A 19,949-nucleotide genomic window follows, 5' to 3' on the forward strand; every position below is an offset into this window, starting at 1 on the left:
GAGGAGTTCCAGACCTTCACAGCGCAGAACGCCATCCGCCACATCCGCTCAGCACCATTCCACCCTGCCACCAATGGCCAAGCGGAGCGCATGGTGCGGACCACCAAGGACAGCCTCCGCCGCATGACACAAGGGGACTGGGAATACCGCCTTGCCGCATTTCTTCTAGCACAGCACAGCACCCCAAGCACAACGACGGGCCGGAGCCCAGCTGAACTACTAATGGGCCGGCGCCTTGCAACTAGACTGGACCGACTTCACCCCGACAGAGCTCAGGATGAGGTAGTGGTGGGGAAAGGCAGGAACCCCCGGACATTTGTGGCCCAGGACGCAGTGTACGCAAAGAATTTTGGGGCAGGCCCAGCATGGGTACCCGCCACAGTCACCAAGGTGACCGGTCCCGTGTCGTACGAGGTACTAACGGAAGGGGGGCAATGTTGGCGCCGCCACTGCGACCAGCTACGGCGACGATTCCCAGGAGGAACCCGGGAGGAGAGCGGGACAGAGGGGTCCCAAGGGGACAGCAGGGCAGTGAGGCCTGTAGAGCGAGAGGGGTGGGCAGGGGAAGCAGAAGCAGTAGGCACAGAGGGGCGCCCCGAGGCTGGAAGGACACCGGAACCAGAGCCACAACCTAGTGGTTCAGTGGCGCCAGACCAGACAGCCCCGGCACAGCCAGCAGCCTCGGAACACGAGCCAGAACCAGAACCCCTGACCAAGGAACACCCCAGGCCACAACGCACACGGAGGCGGCCAGCAGACCTTGGGGACTACGAATGCAACTTCCCGGGCAGGACTGGAACTTAGAGGGGAGGGGTGTTATGTACTGAGCTGAATCCTAGAACAATAGGATTCAGAATCAGCGGGAGCTACCCAATCCAACTCCAGGTGGAAGTGAATCCGCAACCTGATTGGCCTGCTGGAGCAGCCAATCAGGCGGCTGGCAGAAGCGAATCTGCTACCTGATTGGCCTGTAGGAGCAGCCAATCAGGCTGCAGGCAGAAGTCAATCCACAATATAATTGGCCCACAGGTGTAGCCCTGAAGTAGCCAATCACGCAAGGCCCATTGTGTAAATAATGTATATAAGCAGATGGTTTTGGGAAAAGAGCCATTCTTCTTCTCCTCTTCTCCTTGATGACTATGAGCTGAATAAAGAGCATGAAATTCACTCTCGACTCCGAGTACATTTCACCACCTTTCTCCTTCAGAGTGGGAGGTCCCCTTTAAAGTCATGTCTTCTCCTGAGAGGAGGGAAAGGGTGCTGGCATGCAAAGCATCGTATCCTGTTATGTCTGAAAGCCAACTCAACTGCTTAGAAAGGGCACCGTCTTCAAGGCTGGGACTGAGCCAACTCTGAATGCATGCAAGGAGCTTTGAAGGGGGGAAAAAGCTTTACATTTGCATAGTAGCTTGCAAGTAACAAGTTTCGGCTATGTTCCTTATACACGCTGACAGCCCTTCACATCGTCATATTTTGCTTTTCTTTTAAATACAATGGTTAACCTTGACTATTTCTAGATTAGTCTGATGCTAAAAAAAAACCTGGGCAAGTCAACAGTACAAAAACGAATTAAGGCTGCAGTCTTAACCTCACTTACTTAGGCAGAGGCAGATTTCGGGGAGCATGACCAGTTCAGTTACAGTGGGTGCAGAGCCTTGGGGGCACTACAACTGTCATAGAATCATAGAATCATAGAGTTGGAAGGAACCCTGAGGGTCATCTAGTCCAACCCCCTGCAATGCAGGAATATGCAGCTGTGCCATATAAGGATGGGACCTGCAACCTTGGCATTATCAGCATTATTATGCGCTAAACAACTGATATAGAATACACACACTTACCTGGGAATAAGTTCCGTTGAACTCATAGGACTTACTTCTGATTAGTCACATTTAGGATTGCACTGTTAATCATCGTTTCCTGTCCCTAGGGCATCTCACACAGAGAATTCCCAGCACTCAGCCCCAACTACAATTCTCAGAAACCTTAAGGTGACACCAAATGCTAGTTGAGCTGTGATAAAACTGAAACAAATGTACACGGTGGATTTGCCCTTGTGCTAAAGGCACGACTTCTAATCTAAAGGAATTGTTAGGATATTTTAGCTTTTATCTGAGGGAAGTTGCTATCTTCCATAATGTTAATCAACTTGGAAGTCTTCATGGAAGGTAATCATTCACCTGGGAGAATGAAATCTGGCGCATTCTGTATTGCAGCCTATTCTGCAGGTAATTCAAGTACCAGGGATTGTAATACTGGTGTGCATTTTGATTTATATCACCATTTCCCCCCTGGCAGTTAACAACCCTCTGCACTCGAGTAGCTAAAGCATATTGTGTGTTGAGACCCCGTAACCACCCCCTCAGGGAGGAATAAAAATGCTAGGACACGTGATACAAGGTTAATGTTATTGGGCAAATTTAGGCCACAACTTTAGGTTACAGAATGTGAGCAGTATTGGCTTAGGCATTGAGTAGACCAGGCTATATCTGACTCCTGCCCGCTGTGCAGGTAGTCTGGTAGGGTAAACCACCGGTAGGGGGAGCCTCGTCGATGCAAACCAACTCGAGCTCACCCCTGGGTTCCCGGAAGGGTCGTGGCATGGCCCTAGCCCCGCCCCGGGCTTCGGACAAGATCCACACCCCCGGATTCCTTTAACGGAATACACCTACGCATGGAGGGGCAGGCGATGGCCAGGCCTCCCCTCCCCCACCAGGAGGTCACCCAATGCCTAACCGGGTGGCACGGAACAACGTCCCTGCCCCTGAAGGGGAGGGGTGGTCATGTGGTCCGCCGCAACTCCTCCCCACTGGGCAGTGGAGCGGATTTCCCGTAACATTTTCCACTCTTCTTCTTTCTATATAACATCCTGTGTTTTTTTTTTTTGTTTGTTTGCAGGGCGCGGGGTTTGCATTATTGTCCATGTCATCTGCATTGGACCTGTGCCTTTAGTAGTAGCCTCAGGTGACCTGAGAATCAGTTCTTAAGTCAGACCAGCTTTTGCTTTGCCAAATATTGAGGCTTTAATATCCAGAAATAAATTTGGTTGGCTGTTGCTCCATAAACATCCAGTGGGACCTGAATGTTAGATTTAACAAAGAAATAAGTATGAAGGTTGTATCAAAAACAGATTGCTTCCGTAAGTAAGCAGGATGCCCAAAGATGAGGAATACCGAAATACAGAGCAAGACACTTTTGAGAGATCTGATGAAACTGGTATCAGAGCTGTATCATTTTGGAAAGCATATATATATTGCCGCTTTTTGTGTCCTAAACTTGGTGTTAAGTATATTTTACACAAGTGCTTGCTGTTGTTGGCAAATGCCATAATGCTGACTGCACCAAGGAACGAAAGCAGACGGGACACATTTATATCTGCGGGGATTAAATGGCATATGGCGGTAGCACGCTTTATGTTCTCGGAAATCTGCAAAATATACCAAGCAAGCCGTCTGCCTTGCAAATCTCTGCCAAAGGAATTGAAGCGTCCTGCAATGTTAGGAAGGCCATTTAGGCTATAAGCTTGCTATCCTCATATTCCAGTGGTTTCAGTGGGTGTGAATGAGACTCTAAAAAAGAGACTAGGTGGGTTGCTACTTTATTGCCCCAGTACTGGAACTTCAATTCTCTGCACGCTTACTTGGAAGTAAAACCAACTGAGCAAAATGGGACTGACTTCTGTTACATCTGTGTAACAGCCTCATACAACCAACATGCATAAAGGAGTTAAAGCCATAGAGTAAGCTGTCCTGCCAGGCTTAGCTAGGTCACTCCCACCTACCTTGAGAGGAAAGTAATGAAGCTTAGTGTACCTCAGTCTACCTGAGAAGCTCAGTGTGTAAAGAAGTCTGAGCTGGTTGCTCCAGGCTCAGACCTCATGGCTCTAACAAGCTTCTTTTGAGTTCGTATACCGATAATTTCGGAACTTTCTCCACTGTAACTAAACCAAGTTTTACTGTCTGAGTTTTCTGATTGATGCATGAAAAAGCACATGAACCTGACCTTTTGGAGAGTTTGTAAGTAAACCATTTTTTTTTCTCCCCAAATGTGTGGTCTTTTTCTATGCTATAGGAAGAGGGGAACTTTGGAAAGATCTTAGAAGGGCATATTTTAAAGGTCTAACAGCCTATATTTTTATGCTTTACTTTGCTGCATATATTGTGATTTAAAATCTCTGCTGGAGTTCTCTCACCAAAGAGTACTTGCCCCAAACTCTTAGCATCCAGGTACCGTAGTATCCTTTTATACCTATTTTATTTTTCCTTGCTACCACCAACAACATCAGCACAGTGTCTTCCAAAATTTAGCATTGCACAGGGCTTCCAACAGTGGAGTCTAGTCCATTAGGCCAAATGGGGTGCTGCCCCAATTTCTGTTCCTTCCATATCCCCCCCCCCCCCGTTCATTTTGTAGCACCATTTTGCTATAAAAGTGAACGAAAAATAGTAATGAGAGGCAAACAGTAATTAAAGCCTCTCCTTCCATTGAAAACATAAGCTGACGCTGAGGTGATCAAGAGAGATTATTCAAGGGGCAATTGACACACTATTCACTAGCAATCTCACTGCCACACTCAACAGGAACCAATAAAACAAGCAGGGTTTTAATTAACATCAGAAAGAATATTTGCTGAATGGGCCTTCCTTGTGGCTAAACATTAAAGAGAGATCTTGCCCATGGAGAAAAGGCACTGCTCGGTAATATAACATTGTATTAAGTGCTGTGTGGAATCTCTATTTTAATTCCATTCTCGGCTAATTGTGGAAAAGTAATACTTCCGGTTTTTTGGGACACGGGTGGCGCTGTGGGTTAAACCACAGAGCCTAGGGCTTGCAGATCAGAAGGTTGGTGGTTCGAATCCCCGCGACGGGGTGAGCTCCGGTTGCTCGGTCCCAGCTCCTGCCCACCTAGCAGTTCGAAAGCACGTCAAAGTGCAAGTAGATAAATAGGTACCGCTACAGCGGGAAGGTAAATGACATTTCTGTGTGCTGCTCGGGTTCACCAGAAGTGGCTTAGTCATGCTGGCCACATGACCTGGAAGCTGTACGCTGGCTCCCTCAGCCAATAAAGCGAGATGAGTGCCGCAACCCCAGAGTCAGTCACGATTGGACCTAACGGTCCAATTAATGCTTCAGTTTAAGAGCACAAATGAGTTCCAGTCTGAAAGCTATCTCTGTTAGGGAAGAGAACATAGTCAGAGTATGGTGTGACAAAAGAGGACAATATTGCGTGCTGAGGCCCCCCAGAAAATTCCCCCCAATAACTCAGACAGACACATCATTTTAGGTTTTGTTTTTGGCATAATTTTGGCCACAACTTTATTTAAATTACAATTTTTAAATTGAGTGTTGGCCTTAGGTTTTGGTTAATCTTCTGCCCCACGGTGGGACAGGACCAGCTCTGGCTTTCCTACGATAGGAAAGTCAAGTAAACACCCCATGGGGGAGGAGACAGCTGCGTCCAGGCGATCTCCCCCACCAGAAATGTTCCCCAAGGCTCGTGCTCTATATTGGCCCCAGCCCCGCACCATTGCGGGGGTGTAAGGACTAAAGCCCCGGAGCCCCAGGATTCCTTTAACGGAATACTTCTATTAGAGCATCACTGAGGGGCATGCACCTCCATGCGATACCCCTCCCAAATTTATCAACCAAAGCCTAACCGCCAACCTAACAAGTTGTGACTATTTGCTGAGCAGTAGGCAAAAACCAAATGGCCACAGCCAATCAGCCAAATGGCAAAATTCCTACTGGCCCCTGAATACAGGCGGCCCCAAAGGCAAAGCAAGGTCACTCTAAACCTGCCAAGGAAAGGAGGTGGGCGGGAGGGAGATTCAATCAGCTAGCAAAAGTGAAACTGGAAGCTAAAACGCTGAGTCTTAAGCACTCACCCTGTCAATCAAAGAACTGATACATGCATTTTACCCCAGCAACACTCAGCCCTCCAATTACCTTATCTCCCTTACTTTTAGACCCACCCTATAACACACACACAGGCTTTTTCTGCTAGGCCCTTCCGCAACACTCATTATTCCCCAAGGGGTTAATGAGCTTTACCACCAATAAAGGTAAAGGTAAAGGGACCCCTGACCATTAGGTCCAGTCGTGACCGACTCTGGGGTTGCGCGCTCATCTCGCATTATTGGCCGAGGGAGCCGGCGTATAGCTTCCAGGTCATGTGGCCAGCATGACAAAGCCGCTTCTGGCAAACCAGAGCAGCATATGGAAACGCCGTTTACCTTCCCGCTGTAGCGGTTCCTATTTATCTACTTGCATTTTGACATGCTTTCGAACTGCTAGGTTGGCAGGAGCTGGGACCAAGCAACGGGAGCTCACCCTGTCACAGGGATTCGAACCGCCGACCTTGTGGTCAGCAAGCCCTAGGCTCAGTGGTTTAACCACAGCGCCACCTGGGTCCCACTAATAAAAAGGTCAATTACTGGAGGCAGTAAAGAGTTCAAGGAAGCTGAAGCTGAAGAGAAGGAGGTGCTCTGAATTGGTGGTTTCCCAATCCAGGGAATAGGAAGGCAGCCTGTTCTAGATGGGGTTGCAGTCCACCTGAATGATCAGGGAAGTTGTCTGGGGCTACTCCTTGATCTGACCCTGTCACTGAGGCCCAGGTTGCCTCAGTAGTGTAGAGATTCTTTTTCAGATCCAGCTGGTTTACTAGAACTGACTGTTCCCCCTCAATATCATTTGGCAGGGGGCCAGGCCCCCTCAATGTTGAGGGGCTGGAAGAAGTCGAGTGTGGCGTGGGCTTCTTTTGAGCTCGAGAGAGGAGGAGCCGCCGACCATTGCAGCTGTGCCATGCTGAGGTCCATGACTTGACTTTACAATGTCACATGTGTTGTGTGTGCAAGATGGCACCTCTGGCCACAGAGGTCCATTCTCTAGTGTGTGTCCACCTTGTATCTTTTCTAGGGAACATTCCCTTTTGTTATTGGATAGTCACAGCATCATTGTGTATGTGAGAGAAATCAATATTGTGGAATCTCTACAATCGGGACGTAGAAAGTCTGAGATTGTCTGGAGCAGGGTGGGTGGAAAAGCAGGAATGACAGCTCTCTCTCTCTGTCTAATTTTGTATTACGTCATACCCACATGGTAGCCATGTTGTGTTATGCTATGCCCCCATGGTAGCTATTTTGTGACTTGTGCCCACACCACTTTCTCAAAATTCAAAGTGTGTGCAGTAGTCCAAAAGGGTTGGTAACTTAGAATATATCTACATTGCCATGCTCAGTCTCTGAGCTTAGCTGGCTCTCCTGGCAATGTCAATGCTAACTGAGGTCAGGTGATCAATGACTTGCTGGGGGACCTTCTCAGCAATGGATAGAGCCACTCCACTAGCTTCCCAGCAATGGATATCTGCTGCTTACCAAAAGTGAGGGTTGAGGTGGCAGGGAGGTTGTCGTAGTGCAAGCACAACAGCAGAAGTGTCAGATTGGCTCCACCAATGCGTGTGCACTGCAACAACCTCCCTGAATACCTCTTGTGGACCTTGACATCTCTTTCTCATGTCTGGCCCAGATTACAGGCTGTTAAATTTATCCCATAATAGCTAGTAGGAGCCACTGAAAATACAATCTGCACCTGTCTCTGTAGCTCTACCCTGAGTTGTGTTACCTGGATGGTATACAGATTGCACCACATGGAATCTGCATCTTGAGAGCTTGGATACGTGTGCACATTTGCGTCCGTATAACTTTTCAGTTGTTCCTCTGTAATTGTCCTTTTGTCCTTTTTTTACTTTGGGTTTCTTTCTTGTCCCCGCAGCACATTTTCTTGGTTCCACATCTACTTTTGCTCAGGGGCTATCGCAAGAACAACAACAGATAGCTTGATTAGATAGGCTAACCATGTACGACACCAACAGCTGCCTTGGTGACTTGCCAGGAACCCAACTGCTCTGCTTGCATAGGAATCTGCATAATATTATATTAAGGAAAATTAAATCTGGATGCAAACAGACAGATACAAAACACCCTTTGTTATGCTAAAAGCCATACGTGGGGTAAACAAGCTTTTCTCTTTACTGTGAGAACAAGTGACAGCTCCTTTAGTTCATAAAGCAGGTGACATGAAATCTACGCAAACTGCAGCAATAGTGAAGAACCTTCTCATGTTTCCCCATTCCCTGGAGAAAGTTTGCAATAACGTACAGCTTGATAAGACATGCCTCGCTAAACATTTGGAATTGTTAAGCGGCGTTGAAGTCTAATAAAATGTAATGCTCACTTTACTTGTTCTCAAGTACAGAAAGGATGATGCGTGCGCTATTTCCTCAAATGAGTGCACAGTGTAGTTTCGTTTAATGAACTTTGCGCAAAACAGACAGAGCTGAGCTCTGCCATCCACACAAATAAAGGGATTTTCAATGAGTCGCATGGCGTCTTTTTCTGCTAAGCTGAAGTCACCTCTGCTTTAAGAATTAAAATTACATCTGTATTTCACTCTCACTCCAACACGGTGACCTTTTAAGCATCACCAGAAAAAGAGGACTCCGACCTGCATGGAAAGTATGCGGGCATTGCCAGCTGATGTTAACAAGAAAAAATATTCCATGAATCCTGTTTTAAACATATAAATTAATATAGGCAGTCCAAAAACGCATCTAAATGAAATTTATGGCTGTAAGCCACACATTCAGATGTAGAGAAAGGGCAAGTGAGATCTTCAAACAAGTGGGTGATAGATGTTTGTCTTTGCAGTATCTTAGCTACCTTAAGGGCTTGCAGAACCCACATTTGTTGTCCACAAAACATGGTTACAATGTCAGTGTGTGTGTGTGAACATCTGGAAATATCAAGGATTTCTCCAAGACAAAGTTGGTGTGAGCAGTGATTTCTGATTCCTGGGTCCACTCCTGACACCAGTCATTCTCAAGTAACAGAATTGACCAGGGATTTGAACCTAGTTCTGCTGATATACACACAGAAGACTGAAAAACACTGTATCATAATTTAGTTGCTCTCTTACGGTGCTTTTTTCTTCTTCCCTTAGTCTCCCAGCAAGGTGAAAACCAAAGGCGGCTCTACAGAGAATTACTGAAGAACTATAACAGCTTGGAAAGGCCGGTAGTGAATGACTCACAGCCCCTGGTGGTGGAGCTGCAACTGTCATTGCTGCAGATAATTGACGTGGTAAGTTGGCTTCCTGTTCCTTAGCAGCTCTTAAGTAAAGCAAATTTAAAACCAGTCGTGTGTTGTTGGTCCAGGTGAACAAGGATCTCTCTGCAGACCTGTTAAAATATATCAGTTGTCCCAAAACATATTTCAACCACCTTATTCTAAACCAAGATAGTTAAATGAAGGCAAATATATCACTTTACTCCAGTCTGTCCAAACTTGTTAACATTTGGAGTGGGATTTTAATCATGTTTTTAAAAAATTGATGAGCCCAAGTGGTAATGTCATTCTTTAATTCAGGGATGGTCAACATGGTGCCCTCCAGATATTTTGGACTACAACTCCCACCATCCTTGACTGTAGCCTATGCTAGCTGGGGCTGATGGGAGTTGTAGTCCAAATTATTCAGAGCGTACTGCACTGACTACCCTTGTTCTGATCATTCTACATCCAGCCCTTCTATTGAGGGTCTTTCCGTGTGGCTTTGTAGCAGATTAGTGTGAGATAGTAACACATTTTTATTTCTTTTAATACTCAAATTCTGTTTCCGCCCCCTCCAAAAGCACTCAGCGTTCTGCAGTCATAAAAATACGGCACAACTAAGAGAGAGAATGTTGCGGATTTATTTATTTCATAAAATTTATACGCCACTTGATTGTAAAAATGAAACCCTTAAGGAAAGAATAAAGCAATAAGATTACTGGTGTAAAAACAACTATTTCAAACATTCCAAAGGATCTTCTACATCTGACTCTTTGTGGGTGCTGTCGCTATAAAGCTTTAAGCCAGAAGAGAATTACACACGGATAATTTTGCCTGTCAAAAATGATTTTGTCAGTTTGCTTCTAATGGTTGTTAGCACGGAACCTCTGGGGCTGGGTGACACTAATTGTGCTCTAATTAACCCAAAGTTAAAGTGGGGAGACTGGTGATCCTGAATAGTGGTGGCAGCGGCAGGTGGGGGTGTGTGTGACTTTGAGTATGGGGAGAATTAATGATGGATGGTCACACATCAACCCCCCCCATCCAATTTCAAATGATTAAAAAAAACCCACCAAAATTAATTGAGCAGATATCCATTGGATGTCTGGAAATTAATCCAATTTTATTCTTGAATTAATTTTGAATCGGCAAAGCCTCCAGGTCCGGCAAGGCTCCCAGTGATGTAATTAGGACATAACCATGGCCTAGAGGCCTCTCTGCAGCCTACACACTTCCAGACGGGATCCTCTCCTCTTAACCTCTATTCAACGATGCAAGGTGCGGGGATGGCAAGGAAGGTCACCTCCAGGTTAGGAGGCGGCACTGCAGAGAGGCCTCTATGTCCCATTTACTCTCAACCATCTAACTAGGGTGGAAACTGGACACATACAAAAAAAACCACACACTGTGAAAAATATATTGAATTTACCATAAGCTCACCATCGCCATCTAGTGTCACATTTGTATAATGTGCTTAAAACGCACTTAAAATGTTATATTTGCAGCAGTATAGCTGAGTCCCAGGACTATTCGGGAACCTAGAGATCTCTGAGATTCCAGAACATCTCCTGGCAGAGATTGGGCTGTAACTGCAGCCCTATAGAAGTATCTGAGGATTGGTAGAACAGGTTCTGAGCCCTCGGCACAGTTCTGATGATGCCATTTGGGGCTGTTATGTATGCAGTGATCTGTGTTCGCCTGAGCTTGAGTCTGGACACCTTATATACCCACGAGGTCATTGTGTTCTACATGAGAGTTTCTAGTTGAAGTCCCTAAAGCAGGGGTTCCCAACAAAATTTTCTTGAGGACCCCTCATCGAGCCGCTATTGTGACAAGGACCCCCATTAATTCCTAATCCTAAAATTAAAAAGTGAGAGCCAAATCAAGAGTCTTTTTATAAGAGTCCAGGGAGGAGGGAGGGGAATGGAGAAGACAGGGTACCTGCGCAGTAGCGCACAAATGAAGCCAACGCGCGCAAAGCATCTTGGGGAGGTGAGCGTTAGTAGAATGCGCGTGTTGCCTCTTTGCAAAACAGTAGTGTTTGTAAAGCACCACCTAACGGCATACAGCAGAACTACTGCCTCATCTAATTCTTGTTTTGCGCTAGACTCTGCTCATGCAGGAAGCGGCCAAAACAAAAAAATCTGTTATCATACGAAATATATTTAATATATTTTTTGTTCTAATAGCATCTTGCGGACCCCTCTGGCATAGCTCGCGGACCCCTGGGGGTCCCCGGACCACCTGTTGGGAACCACTGCCCTAAAGTATCATAAGCCCACTACACTCGGTGCAGGCCTTTCAGTGTGGCTGTCCTTGCTCTGTAGATACCACCGGTGTCTAGCAACAGCTGGAGACATTCTTGTTTCAACATGCTTTCCCAGCTGGTTTAAAAGGTCTCCCGTGTCTTAGGTTTAGGTGCAGTATAGAAGAAAACACTTATCTTAAGGTGTTTGTTTGTTGTGCTGTTAGTGGTTGTCATGTAAACCACCTTGAGGCCCATGTGGAAGGCAATTTATCAATTGAAAAATGAATAAATGTGAAGTTCAGAGAGTGCCTGGGTAGACATAATGCCTCCCCTCCCCTTCTTAAAAGCACTTCATTGCTTTTCTCACATAAGGTGAAACTCGGAAAATAAGAATATCGTCGAAAAGTGCATTTACTATTTCAGTAATGCAACTTAACAGGTGAAACCAGTATATGAGATAGATGCATGACATGCAAAGCAAGATATGTCAAGCCTTTATTTATTGTAATTGGAATTATTTGTTGTTAGGCGGGTCAATTATAAATGGAATGTAATTAATGAAATGTAATAGTGATGTTTATTTTTGTATTATTGTAACTATTTGTTTTATTACTGTGGAATTTCCAAAAGAAAGCATTTGTAAAAATAAAAATAAAAAATACTAAGTTGCATTACTGAAATAAATGCACTTTTCAACAATATTCTAATTTTCCGAGTTTCACCTGTATAAACAATGCTTTCCTTGTTTGCTGCTGCAATGGTCAGCCACCATACAGTGGTACCTTGGTTTATGAACTTAATCCGTTCCGGAAGTCCATTCTTAAACCAAAGCGTTCTTAAACCAGGGCGTGCTTCCCCATAGCAGCGGGGGACTCAATTTACAAATGGAACACACTCAACAGGAAGCGAAACATATTCTTATTCCAAGGCAAAGTTCACAAACCAAAACACCTACTTCCGGGTTTGCAGCATTCTTAATCCAAGTTATTCATAAACTGTTATGTACTGAGCTGAATCCTAGAACAATAGGATTCAGAATCAGCAGGAGCTACCCAATCCAACTCCAGGTGGAAGTGAATCCGCAACCTGATTGGCCTGGTGGAGCAGCCAATCAGGCGGCTGGCAGAAGTGAATCTGCTACCTGATTGGCCTGTAGGAGCAGCCAATCAGGCTGCAGGCAGAAGTCAATCCACAATATAATTGGCCCACAGGTGTAGCCCTGAAGTAGCCAATCACGCAAGGCCCATTGTGTAAATAATGTATATAAGCAGATGATTTGGGGAAAAGAGCCATTCTTCTTCTCCTTGATGACTATGAGCTGAATAAAGAGCATGAAATTCACTCTCGACTCCGAGTATATTTCATAAACTAAGCTTTTCTTAAACCAAGGTACCACAGTATGGGAATTCCAGTGTCCCAGGAAAAGCCAGGCACTTTTTCAATCCATTCTTGGCTTACAATGAAAACCAGCAATATGGACTGCTTGGCTAGTGACGGCTCCATGCCATTCCTTACCATCTTTCTTTTTTTTTTGTAATTATTTTTTATTAAGGATTTTCTTGGGTTACAAAGGTAGTGCAATGTCTCATATTTTTCTTTCTTTCTCCCATGTATCATTTTTACACATCAATTTTACTTATTGAGACATTATGAGGAAGGGGGGAAAGAGGTGGGTGGGATGGGGAGTTGGGTGTGGTGGATTGCCGATGTTTCTGTTTTCTTGATATGTGTAGGGGTTCGGCGTCAGCGTCGTTTGTGCAGGTTCTCTGTTGTTTGCTTGTGCTTCTTTGTTGGTGAGAGAGGTCGGGATTCGTCTTAGGATGTGATTGTTCATTTGTGGTTGGCTGTGGTGATCCTTAGTTTCTTGTGTGAGTGGGGAGGGAGGGTGTTTTGATTAGGTTAGCCATATTGATTTGTATGCTGACGGTAAGTTTTTGTCTTTGTCTTGTTGGGCTGTATAAGTGATGAAGGGGAAACCATATCCCTTACCATCTTTCTGAGGATGTGTTTTACCGCGTACCAAAGGATCAGAACTGGTAATGGCACATACACTAGGATTACTGGAGCCCCCAAATCAGACCTAGACACTCACATTGACTGCTAGCGTGTCCTTTCCAGAAGAAGCTGGTCAAATTACTTGACTTCTGCTGTGCATTGCGTGTGCCTGAGTCCTGTCTCTTAACCAGTCTGCTATCTAATTGTAATCGAGGACCAGAAGGGCTTTCATTAGGTGTTTCCCATTCCCAGAATGTTAACACATGGCTTTGTCACTTCGGAATGCTAACTACGGCTCTGAAATGCGCAGATGTCTCTGATGTTCCACAAGTAATTTGTTGATTAATTATGAAGCTTTTTAACCATTTTACGCAGAAGTATCTTGTATGTTGAAAGAAATGATGAGCCATGTGTTCCTATAAATGATTCATCGGATGCAGTTCTTAGAGGTTTTTTTTTGCAAAGCTATAATTACAGCTTGCGTGCACTGCCTTCCAAACTTGCCAGGCAAATGTGCGGACTGCTTACCTGCCGTGCCTGAAGTCTGTGCAAAGTAATTGCATCAGCAGAATCTGCAGTGGGGCTGATTTATCAAAGGAGAGCTCTCCTTCCCTTGGAACATCACCACAGCTGTGAAAAGAACAACAGTTGGGGGGTTATACGCTGAAGAAAACCCCAGCTCTGCATTGCCCCCACAGTGAGAGTATTTCTTCATTCTGAAAATCCTAGCAATCATCGGAAGAGTTCAACAGGTGTTACTATTATTGCTAGTTATTATTGCAGGGAACTAGGCAGAGGGCCTTCTCGGTGGTGGCGCCTGCCCTGTGGAACGCCCTCCCAACAGATGTCAAAGAGGAAAACAACTACCAGACTTTTAGAAGACATCTGAAGGCAGCCCTGTTCAGGGAGGCTTTTAATGTTTAATAGATTACTGTGTTTTATTTTTCTGTTCTGTTCTCTCTCTCTCTCTCTCTCTCTCTCTCTCTCTCTCTCTCTCTCTCTCTCTCTCTCTCTCTCTCTCTCTCTCTCATCTGTCTAGGGAAGGTAGATTGATCCATTGAGGGGAAGGGAGCAATCTGAGTGGCTTGTGCCCATGACACTTCCTTAAAGCTGCAAATGTACCCACAGGTGACCCCAAAGTTGGCAACCCTTGCCCTAGTGAAACATTGCCCCAAATGCAGCTGTTTGGTTTTTTTCCTTATATGAGTGAATGGCAGCTATTTATTCATATGGGTCAAAGAAAACATGGGTGCACCAGTGGCGGGAGAGATAAACCTGCTCTTGGTAATGCTGCTATCAGTGCCAAGAGGGAAGTATCCATTGGGGCTTTTGTCTTGGGGCTGACAGCAGCTGTGATGTTTATTGGGACCGTGGTGGGGAAGAAAGAAGGTTCCTTTCACTCTCCCTTCATGCCATAGCCACAATGAAAATCCCTTCTCCGCTGGCTGTTATTAATGAAGATGAAACAGTCTCCTTGAGGCAATCAGCTTAGAGTCAGTGCCTAAATGGCCAGGATCTGGTCTAAAATTTGAAGGCAAAAGGTAAAGGGACCCCCTGACCATTAGGTCCAGTCGTGACTGACTCTGGGGTTGTGGCGCTCATCTTGCGTTATTGGCCGAGGGAGCCGGCGTACAGCTTCCAGGTCATGTGGCCAGCATGACAAAGCCGCTTCTGGCAAACCAGAGCAGCGCACAGAAACGCCATTTACCTTCCCACTTGGAGCAGTACCTACCGTGTTTGTCATATTATAAGACACATCTTATATTTATTTTTTCCTCAAAAAAACACACCATGGCTTATTTTCAAGGGATGTCTTATTTTTATTACGGTACATGGGTAGTGCAGTATGAGTAATTAGTGGAATAGATCTGGGTGCCCAATGGGAAACCAATGCAACCTATTGGAGATTTAGGAATTAGCAAGCTATCTCTTAGTACCCATTGCCAATGTACTCCTACAGTTCCTACACATCATCATCATCATCATCAAACCTACCTTAATGCAGCTGGGAATTCTTTTCAACCCCATTTGTTGATCTTTCCTATGGGCAAGTCTGAATTTGTGCGTAGTCTGACCCCAAGCTATTTTGGCACCTGCTGATGCATAAAAACCCCACCAGAGCCCCCTTCTAGGAACGAACAAGCCATACATAAAATTAAATTCTATACGGTAGCCGCTTGCCGCCCTCTCACGACAGGGGTGGGTGGGAAACCTCTCCTTGCCATTTCCTCACCTCCCTCGTTCGTTCGCGCGCCTGCCTGTCTGCGAGCGGGGCTTCGCGCGCCGCATGCAAAGGCTGTAGCCGGGTCCCGGGGCTTCGCGCGGCCCGTGCAAAGGCTACAGCCGGGTCCCAGGGCTTCGCGCGCTGCGCGCAAAGGCTGCAGCCGGGTCCCGGGGCTTCGCGCGCTGCGTGCAAAGGCTGCAGCCGGGTCCCAGGGCTTCGCGAGCTGCGTGCAAAGGCTGCAGCCGGGTCCCGGGGCTTCGCGCGGCGCACGCAAAGGCTACAGCCGGATCCCGGGGGTTAACGCAGCAGCAGCAGCCGGTTCCGAGCAGCCCCCTTCCTTTTCCTCTTCTTTGCCACAGACCTGCAGTATGGCTTATTTTCGAGGTATGCCTTATATTTTGCCACCTCAGAAAAATCCTGCCATGCCTTATTTTGTAGGGATGTTTTATAATGTGAGAAACACGGTATTTATCTACTTGCACTTTGACGTGCTTTTGAACTGCTAGGTTGGCAGGAGCTGGGACCGAGCAACGGGAACTCACCCCATCGTGGGGATTCAAACCACCGACCTTCTGATCGGCAAGCCCTAGGCTCTGTGGTTTAACCCACAGCGCCACCTGCGTCCCTAAAATTTGAAGGAACCTATTTCAAATTCCATGCTATCTCCCTTCTGTCACAGGAAGAGACGGCAAGAGAGGCAATTCAAATCTCTGTTATTTCTCAGTCTTTCTGTATGACTGATATATTTCTCAGAAGTGGCTCACTCTCTCCATACAATATATATATTTGAAACCCAAGCTTTTTTGGATTAACCTGGGTGCTGCCTGCATCAGAACATTTTTGTTTGGTCTGTGTGGGAATTATTATTACTATTATTTTTATTTACTCAGAAGTCTCCCGGAGATAACAGACGAAAGCCTTTGAAAATGTCTTTGAAAAATAGTGTATGTCAGAGATAAGGCATACAATGAAACTGAATAGTATTCAATTGCTATACTTAACACCACAAAAATACTGCCAAACCTCAGCTATAGCTGATGGAGCTACAATTTCCAGGGGAGTCCTCATTTTATGCAGCAGCAATTATAAGCCTTTCCTGACTCCTGCTTAAATTTCTGATACAATCTAAGTTGTTTCAATACAAAGGCTCTTTGATACTGCTGAGACATTACTTTTCTACAATCAACTTGAAATGGAATTGAAAAGGTGGTTCCAACTTCTTAATATAGTGCTATATTATCTGTCAGTCCCTATCTCTATGACCACCAGCCATCTGTGTTTAATCAAAATTAAGTTCTGTTGCTGCTCCACAATTTTAATTCCTCCTTGTGGCTTCCAGTTCCAATTGCTTCCTGTTCAGCACGGTGTGGTAGCAGTATGAATGATAGTTGCTCCTTAATTGGTCAGTTCCTGTTCCCTGCTTGGCAGGGGGCTTCAATTACAGTTTTCTCCCCATGATACCTATTTCCTCTGTTTAAATTGTGAAGTATGTGAGGCAGTAACTTACTGGTTCTGGGGCAATTGCTAATGCCACACTGCACTGATCAGGAAGCAATTAGAGGCAGAAGCTGAATGGAGGAATTGGCTGATTAAGAAAGCTTTAACAGTACTTTGCCAATCCCTACTGGGCAGTATGGCATTGCAACATTAATCAGACTTCGGAAACAATGCAGAATGCAATAGGCTCAGGGGCTAGTCACGGTGTTGTTTGAGATCCCACCTAACAAGCAAGTGAACAAAATATGGCTTTGTTTGTTTGTTTGTTTAAAACAGCTTGTGTGGAAGCAGATGTACCGAGATACTTTTTCTTCAGGCATACAATCTGTCATTGAAAATTAAAGATTTCTGCCTTGCCATGAAACAGGCTGCAAGTTACCATGACAGACAGATTGTGCAAGGCAGAAATCTGTAACAAGAGGAGTGGTAGTAGTGAGTTAGCAGTAGTTGGAAGGGGATAATATATTTGGAAGTACTGTATTTTTCCGTATATAAGACTAGGTTTCCCCCCTTTAAAATAATGTGAAAAATTGGGTCACACATGGATATATCTTCCCCCATTTTCTTAAATCTGAGTCCCCCAAAATAGGGGGCGTCTTATACATAGGGTGTCTTATAGACAGAAAAATACAGTAGTTGCTACCTTCAGAATATTGTTGTGTCCCTGGCCTAGTGGGATCTTCCACCTTCACTACCAAATGTGGATTGTATCTAGCAATCTTTGGTGACAGCTTTCTGCAGCAATAACTCAGTTCTGTAATATGTTTTGGCAGAAGCCGCTTTTTCCCTGAGAGATCTCAGGAAAAAGTAGATAATGTTGGAGCAAACAAGGTTTAATGGGGGGTGCAAAAGAGAAAAGGGGTAATGCCCCAAAACTGTCTGGGATTATGTGCAACAGACGTGGATTAGGCTTGGCCAGGAGGGATGGCCATGGTCACTGGGTAACTACTTGAAACATTCTTAAGTTATTCTCAATTTCTTCCCCCCACCCCATTACTAAGCCAAATCTCCCTTCTTATGGAGACTGGTACAGACCAGCCGTGTGTTCTCAATCAGCCTTCATCAACTTGGTGACCTTCTGATGTTTTTTTACCAAATCTATCAGTCCTGTAGTGAAGGCTGTTCTAGACAATTGGCCCTCTTAAGACTTAAGTCCATAACATGGGAAACAGCTCTTAATCTATCAATATATGACTGTGCCAAGAATTCGCCATTGGTCCCAGTTTGTTTGGGGCACATTTGCCTATTTGTTTTGGCCTCCAAGACCCACCAGCCCCAGCCTTCATGGTCAATGGCCAGGGATGATGGGAGTTGTAGTTCCAGGTTAGGTAGAGGATTGTCAAAGATGTTAGAAACGATTTGATAGAAAATCTGAGTTGTGTAACAAATTCCTGCACCTGTTCCTGAAATTTAAAGCAAACCTCAAAACTCTCTTTTGGCCAAAATCTATCATGTTTATCCTCAAATAGGATTATTAGAGATGTCTAGGAGCGTTGACCTCTACTTCCATTGATGAGAGTTAAATCTAGGGGATAATTATGACCAAAGGTTTGGAAGGGGCATTTCCTTCCAAGCAAAATTAACTCTCTGGTTTGGTTATTTTGTGCTTTGAGTAAAGCCGTGTTTAAATCTCTGCAATGGCTTATCGTTTGGAGGGCGGGGTGGGCTAAACACATCCTTACAATGCAAGATGTATTGAAATCCACTATGTGGCTTTCTTTTGATGCACAGTTAATAGCTTCATTAAAACTCTTCCAGGGGAAGATATTTCTCTCTGAGGTTTCCAATAATTACTGTATTCAGTGGTACTCAAGATGGTACATTTGTGGGCAACGAGGTCAAGAAGCTTCATTACTCTCCTGGCCTTCCTATTCTCACACAGTTCAAAGCATTAACTCTCGTTCAGAAGCAGCTTTGGAGTGACTGAAATGCCCGAAATACTGCCAAAAAGGAAATAAGATTTTGTCACATTTCACAGTCTTCTTTTGTGCTGATGTGAAAGTTTGGCATTTTCCATGGGGCAACTTGGGGAAAGGGATGCTCCTAAATGAACATGAGACACTTTCTTCCATGTTCAAAGTCTCTCTTTATCTTGGCCAGTGTAGCCTAAGCATAGTGGGGGTGCTCTCCACAAGAAATGGTGCTGATCACTCAAAGCTATACATATTTCAGTCTTTATTTACATATGTACAAAGCAGCAGACATCATTCAGCCATCTGTACTGTCGGACTCAGATCCAGGAAGTAACTTTTGGCGGCTTTTTCTCCAACATAAAAACTTGGGCAGCCCTACTCTCTGCATCTGTGTTTTACTTTTCCACTCCTGCCTCTCCCTGGCTGACGGGACCTGCGTAATTTCCCCCTCTGTTCCCGAGCTGGTGGAGCGGTGTTGAACCTCCTGCTCAGCATCCCCGACCCTTTTCACTCCCCGGCTACTTCCTAACACCCGCTCCCCATCTCCTACTACTTTTTCCTGTCCTTCTCCTAGCCGTCCCTGCCCAGCCTCCTCCTCCTTCTCTACCCTTAAGGTCTTGCTGGGCAGTGCCCTGACAGCCAGGGATGGAGCACCAGTGTGGTCTTCCACACTGTGTGCTTGATATAATCAGCTCCTGCCAGGTTCTCCATCCATGATCTAGTGGGGGTGGAGATAGACTTACATTAGATCAAATAAAACATTAATATCTGCAACTGTAAATGGGAACATTATGATTCCTGCTGCCCAATTTTTTTGACAGCCAAAGAGATATACTCTAAACCAGTCTTGTAGTCTAGAAGGACTTCCATGATAGTGAGTGGGCAAGTTGGTGGAGGAGGAGAGGATAGCATTCAGCAGGCTAGTACTTTTTTTCTTTTGCAGACTAGTAACTCATTTAAAGACGC

The 19,949-nt window shown here is 45.3% G+C and overlaps 1 protein-coding gene across 1 annotated transcript in view; it reads left to right on the forward strand.

The window, feature by feature from the left end:
• LOC118097814 (neuronal acetylcholine receptor subunit alpha-7-like) overlaps positions 1-19,949 on the forward strand; it is a 129,286-nt gene that overhangs the window by 30,657 nt on the left and 78,680 nt on the right. Inside the window, exon 2 of the mRNA XM_035141063.2 lies at positions 9,000-9,139. Coding sequence (XP_034996954.1) covers positions 9,000-9,139 — 140 coding nt within the window. The remainder of the gene's footprint in view (positions 1-8,999; positions 9,140-19,949) is intronic.

This window comes from Zootoca vivipara, chromosome 16, assembly GCF_963506605.1.
Source record: "Zootoca vivipara chromosome 16, rZooViv1.1, whole genome shotgun sequence".
Classification (NCBI taxonomy): domain Eukaryota; kingdom Metazoa; phylum Chordata; class Lepidosauria; order Squamata; family Lacertidae; genus Zootoca; species Zootoca vivipara.